General features: G+C 39.6%; 1 protein-coding gene across 1 annotated transcript; it reads right to left on the bottom strand.

Annotated features, from left to right (window-relative positions):
• Positions 1-4,147: 4,147 nt before the first annotated feature.
• LOC133995702 (ankyrin repeat and SOCS box protein 17-like) lies at positions 4,148-5,714 on the bottom strand. The gene is made up of 3 exons (XM_062435174.1): positions 5,473-5,714; positions 5,059-5,266; positions 4,148-4,402 (listed from the first exon to the last, which is right to left on the bottom strand). The coding sequence occupies exons 1-3, from the start codon at positions 5,712-5,714 to the stop codon at positions 4,148-4,150; spliced, it is 705 nt and encodes a 234-aa protein (XP_062291158.1).
• Positions 5,715-6,420: the final 706 nt, after the last annotated feature.

Raw genomic sequence — 6,420 nt, 5'->3', positions numbered from 1 at the left:
GCTCCCACAACACACAATCTCATTTCCGCATGTATGCTATTTTTTCTTATATGTCCCTCCCGGCCTATCTTCTTCCCACCAGCATTTCTTTTTCCTAGCTGTGATTTTTCACTTCACATTCAGTTACACTTCAAGCTCTTATTTTACTCTAAGAAAAATAATGAATGCAACAGCATATCAGCCAGCACATAGAGAGAGGGTAAGGCTGGTGGTGGATATAAACAACATTACATACATACATCAAGTCTTTTCATACACATTAGATCAGTGTGACAGAAAGCAGATCAAATCAAATTTGCAGATCAGTGGAGTAGCTTGGCATGCTGCAGGAGGCAAATCTGGGTTTGATATAGACTATTTTAATCGCCAGAAAAATTAAAGATGATTCAGAGGTGTGGAATCAGGCTGATGAAACACAAAATGTTGAACATTTTAAGTGAAATTGACCCAACTGACTCACACATACAGTCAAGTTTGATTTAATCTTCATATATTTTAGCTGTTGATCAATACAGGTGTGTTTTTCTGCTACGAGAGATAAATGCAGATGCTGTGGGAAGGGCTTCTGATTTCACAGCCAGTCATGATGCAAATCAAAACAAGACCGGTTGTTTAACAGCCAATCACACTGCATCCAATGGCGAAGTCTTGCGACAGCTTCGATTGGTGTCTGTTGTGTCTATGGGTCAACAAGACTGTATTTCAAACAATTTTGACACAGTGTAAAGAAAGGAGGGGGATTTTTCCTGTATCGTTATTACTACTTACACTCCCTTATGTCACTCTGTACCTTGTTTCTCTCATATTTTTTTTACTCATTCTCATTCTATACTGTCATGTGCTGTGCAAACAAAACACCCCGCAGTCTCTAATAATGAGTAATTTAGCTCCCTCTACCTTTTAACCAGCTCCTTTGTATCAATTGTTGTTTATTGCTCTGCGACACAAGAGTCTTACATGACAAATGCCTGTGAGCATTGAGTGATAGATTGGCTGGCCGCACACAATAGAATGAATAAGACAGAAATATGAGGGGAGAGAAAAGACCATAACTGGATATAAATATTGTGTTTTGGGCTACAGAACAGAACAGTTGAATTATTCTTTGATTTTCTTTTTTTACAATTCAAAGTTCCCTGTTGTTTTTCTGCTCCCTCATGATGAGCTTAGATTTCAAAACTGCATGCACTTATCTTTGACAGCAGCAATCTCATGATGCGCATTGGCCTTACTGTATTACTGTGGTATTTGTTGGTAAATAGGCTGACACATTAGATTGTATTGTAAACAGTGATTAAATGTAACAAATATTAGGTTCTTATGCATGAAAAAAAATCATTTGTACAATCCTGTCTGTATGAGGGTCTTTAACCATTACTAAAACATGATTTTCACAGGATACATACAAATACATACACACACACACGCCAAACCACCATCAGAGGATAATGAGCAGACAGAGACAAGTTGCTGGCTGTCTAGTTAGTGTCTCGCTTCACACCCCATCAGCGCTTCACTTCACGGTGCCAAAAATAACCCATTGTAATCTGAGCCTATAAGCAGAGAGACGAATAATATTTTAAAAATGTGGCAAATATGTACTTTTTCTACGGTGGAAAAGGTCTGTTATATCACAAGCTGCACTCTGGTCCACCAGTAAAGGAAGAGATTCACCTTTGTGAGTTTCTGATGGCCGCTCCACTTTTAGATATGTAGATGGATGAAAATGTGAGTTATAGACATTTTCAGAGATTTAGAGATAAAATAACATTTTGAAATTGCATTGTTAAAATTTGATAGTTCATGACGAGATTAATTGAACAGTGAAAAAATAAGCATTTTCAGTGTTTCTTGTTTGTCAGTAGGAATCAACCTTTAATAAAGTTTCTGTCCTGTTTGTCTGTGGGTTACAATAATGTCAATGTTGGATTGATCACTTGCTCCAAGTCTAGTGATGCTGTTGTGTTTAATGTACTCCTTAGACACCCCTGGCCGCAAATGCTTTAATTGACATTAATCCTCAAACTGTTTTAATTGAAACATTTTGAAAATGTATTGCACCTGCTTTTTTGCCTATTATTTTTTATTAGTTTTATTGCCAGATTTTTGTGTAGTACAGAGCACTGCGATGTTCAACAAAAGTGCTACATTAAATATATATAGACAGACTTTAATTGAATGGTTGACTTCACCATGTACATTTACAACAAATGGAAACAGCCAACATGAGTTGCCTCAGGCTTTTGCCCATGCAGCACTCAGTATTGAGTGGATGATTACATACCAACACTGCATACCATATTTGATGGATTTATCTTACTGTGTCCTTTACACAGTGTTGTGTTGAATCAGCTTCACTTTCTCAGTGGGTCAGCAGAAGTTCAGGGGAAGATCACATGTAAAATAGCTTCTGTCCTCTTCGTAGATCAGTTTTTCCTTTTTTTTTTAACAGATGGCTGACCTCACCCCCGACCACTCTTTCTAAGGAAATCCCACTTCCATTGGCTCCCAACCCAATTAGTGTGAGTGCATTGATTACAGTCAATTATGTGGACCGTCCCTAGTGGCCTCCCATTCCTTGGGGCTGAAGATCAATAAACATGATCATTGATTACTTACGGATAATGAGCATGGATTTAGTTGGGGCTCTCAGCAGGAGTTACAAAAAACAATTACAGTAGTGTTACATCCCTTATGTTTTTAACCCTATCACTTACACTATTTCTATTTTTACTACAGGGCCTTCCGACAGTGGTTTATACTATAGTGGAGATAATATTATTATTATTTGGTCATTATGCCATGCATGTTCTTTTACTCTCATGGTTATAGAACACACTAATTACCACACAGTCTGTTCTCTGTTTTTCCTCTCTGCCTCTCTTTCTCTGTCTCTCTGTCTCTCTGTCTCTCTCTCTCTCTCTCTCTCTCTCTCTCTCTCTCTCTCTCTCTCTCTCTCTCTCTCTCTCTCTCTCTCTCTCTCTCTCTCTGTCTCTCACACACACACACACACACACACACACACACACACACACACACACACACACACACACACACACACACAGACACACACACACACACACACACACACACACACACACACACACACACACACACACACACACACACACACACTCACTCACTCACTCACAGACATGCATGGTGGTCCATCTCAATAAATAGTTAGAGGAACAGGTGGTTGGGTTCCTATTGCTTTCCCAAAAACCCTATAAATACTTTCACTGCATTGTTACCATCATCATGTGGCCCACTTTCACAATTTATCCTATCACGTATCGACTCATTTTTTAAAATCAACATTATTGTATTCTACAAAAAGAAATGCCCACAACTACAGCATGAAGCCCATTTCCCATGGAGGACAAAAGCAGGCCTTTGCTCTTCTGCCCACAATGTGATTTGTTTTAAAATTACTGGATCTAATTAAGTGCATAAATGATCCCACTTGCAGTAATAAAGCCCCCAGTCTCCTAAACTATTTCTGGGTGCTTAGTGTGTTTTGTTTTGCTTGAGCACTTGTCACCCCCATAAATATCTGAGCACTGACATATGTACTCTACAAACTACGCTGGTTAGCATGACAGACATTCCAAAACATCTCGACCTCATTGCTGAAATGTTTTTTTTGTTTTAGTTTTTTTTTCCTATGGCTGAGCACCAACTGTCAACACAATAGTGCCATAGCATTGTTGACAAATAACTGTTCAGCTGTTATGTTTGTATGTGTACTATATGTGTCTACGTTAGTATCTGTAAATTTGCGGATAAATGACTGCTAAAAATATGATCTGTTTGTCTAAATTTATGCTGGTGATGGGTGTTAATCATGGTGGCGTACAATATAACTCTGTGTATGCTGTAAAAAGCCATTTGAACTGATGTTTTTGATTACATTTAGGTATGATGCATTGAAGAAAATCAAGATGCCTGAAAACATTTTGTAAATCTGTGATGCTTTTATGAATAAAAAATATGATCTAAGAACTATAGTGTGTATTGCTTTATGTTCTCACCTTAATTTACACAACACAAAGAAACCAACTTTTTCACAGCTGCTTTGGAGATTTCAGGCATTTAATTGATCATCAGGTCTACATGATGGTAGCGGGTTTGAGGTGTTTTCTGTTCAGGCCTGCAGGTTGAGGTACTTCTTGAGGCTTTCAGGCAAAGGCAGCTCAAAAATGCCTTTGGGCAACAGTGCACGGCTCAAAAGGCGCCTTCTTATGGCAACCCTGCACAAGTGACTCAACTCACAGGGGACTGTACAGCGGCCATGGGGGATGTGGTCACTCCAGTCCTCAGTCAGAGGCATCCGTCCTGATCTGACTTGCACCTTAAAGGACAGAAGTTTGACATGGAACCCAAACTGTATGCAGCCATTCTGTAGAAACCCACAAAGAAAAAACATCGAGTAGTTGTTCTTAGGTTGTATGTATTTTAGGATGGAATTTCTCTTTAACCCTAACATATTTAACATATATGGACTATTGACTGGGGTTCCTGGGGAACCCAAGAATAAACTATTGTAAGAAACAACAAAATCTTAACTTATTTCTTCTCAAAACATTATGATTTAAGTAATTAATTTAATCTGAAAAGGGTTAGGGTTATCCCTTTCCCAGTGCACCCCTGGGACGAGCAATATTTCGAGTCGATTACAAAGCACGAGGAAATTGCTGTCCTGCTGCGTCTGTGTCTGTATGTTTCAAAAATGGCTGACAGAGTGGGCCTACCCCTCAACAAAGTGTGATAGGCTACTTTAAAGTAGGACCTGTGGGAAACATGTACTTCATAAATAGTTCCATCTATTAAAACTGCAGGTGGAATTGGGTGCTTTTGACTGGGGTCCCTCAGGACCCCTATACATTGGTCATTTAAAAAAGAATAGAAAACAGAGAGAGATTCATGGGTCAGGGGTCTGAGGGTAACCCAGTCTGAAGGATTAAAGATAATGTACTAAATATTCAACAAACCTGCAGGTGCGTAATAGAAACACGGGTGAGCACCCTGAAACAAAGCACCATGCAGTCAATGCGCCTCCTTATCAGTGTGGCCTTGATGTATTCCTCCTCCACCAGGGGCAAGGGGTGTGAACAAGATGACATTAATGATGTAGCTTGGTCTTCTCTCTTTCTCCAGCATCCCATGTTGGAGGAGGATCCTCAGTGCATCAATGTGGCAGTTCTTGGCCACAACACTCAACACAGTACTCAACCCTGAAATGGTGTCACTCAGTGTAAAGTACCTAAAGGAGCAAATACATGAATCAAGAAGCCAACAAATCAACATTATCTGGACTTGTGACTGACTGTGAAATGCAATCGCAAGCTCAGAGAAAGCTAGTAGATCTTGCAGGTGAGAAAATTCTGTCACACATTTCATTTCAAATTCAAATAATTTTCCTGTATGTTGTTTAGACAAGATTCACTGATTGATTAAGGAACGGAGTACCTCAATGCACATGCCATCTCATCCGTCTCATGTTGAACATACATGGATATCTTCTTCATCAGTTCACCTGCATTGCCTGAGTTGCTCACACGATGGCAGACATAGAAGAGAGCCCAGTTGGTCCAAGTGTTGATAAATCTCCTGTACTGCTGTGAGTCCAACCCAGCTCGGACAGACTGGGCAGCACTCAAGGCATCAAGCATGGCCAGATGAAAACATTGTGGGTCTCGAGCCTCCGACATTCTGCAGACTGCTCTGTACAGTTCATGTGACTCTGCCTCTGATGATATTTCCCAGCCAGCTGGTGATAAGTCTACTCTGGGCGTCTGTCTCTGTGGCGTAGAAGCTTGAGATGGTGTGTTCCCCATTGTTGTGGTCACTTCGTCTTCAAGCTTTGGTAGCTCAATAAGAAAACAGGCACAGATTTTAAAAAATGTTTTACAAAACAACCTATAATGATTTCTATTAGAATTTTCTCATCTGCTACCCCAATAGTTAAGTTTATACACTAAAACTTCTAGTTCAAGTTTACGATAAGATTGTCACAGTTAAAGGTCCAGTAGTGGCATCCAGCAGAACACACGTGCTGTGTTTTCATTACCTTAGAATAATCTACATAGGGAATGGGTCCCCTCCACGGAGTCTGTCAATTTTTACCTTCACGTTTTTACAGTATTGTCACTTGGAAAAGAATGGTGAGGGGAGGTCTAATCGGTTGGTTGCAATCTGGAACTTCATCACTAGATGCCACTAAATCCTACATACTGGTCCTTTAAAGATTACCTTTAGGGCTAATAGAAACCAGGGTTTTGAGTGTTGGTCCAGTGCCACAAGAGCAGTTAACTCAAAAAAAATATGTGCCAATATATAAAAGTTGTTGTTTCTAGCAGCATTAATCAACATTTTTTAAAACAAGTATCAAGTGACAATGTGTAATATCAGAAGTGT

This window comes from Scomber scombrus, chromosome 15 (genome assembly GCF_963691925.1).
Source record: "Scomber scombrus chromosome 15, fScoSco1.1, whole genome shotgun sequence".
Taxonomy (NCBI): Eukaryota; Metazoa; Chordata; class Actinopteri; order Scombriformes; family Scombridae; genus Scomber; species Scomber scombrus.
Note: the sequence above shows the minus strand (reverse complement) of the source record. Positions and strands in the feature narration are given on the sequence as shown.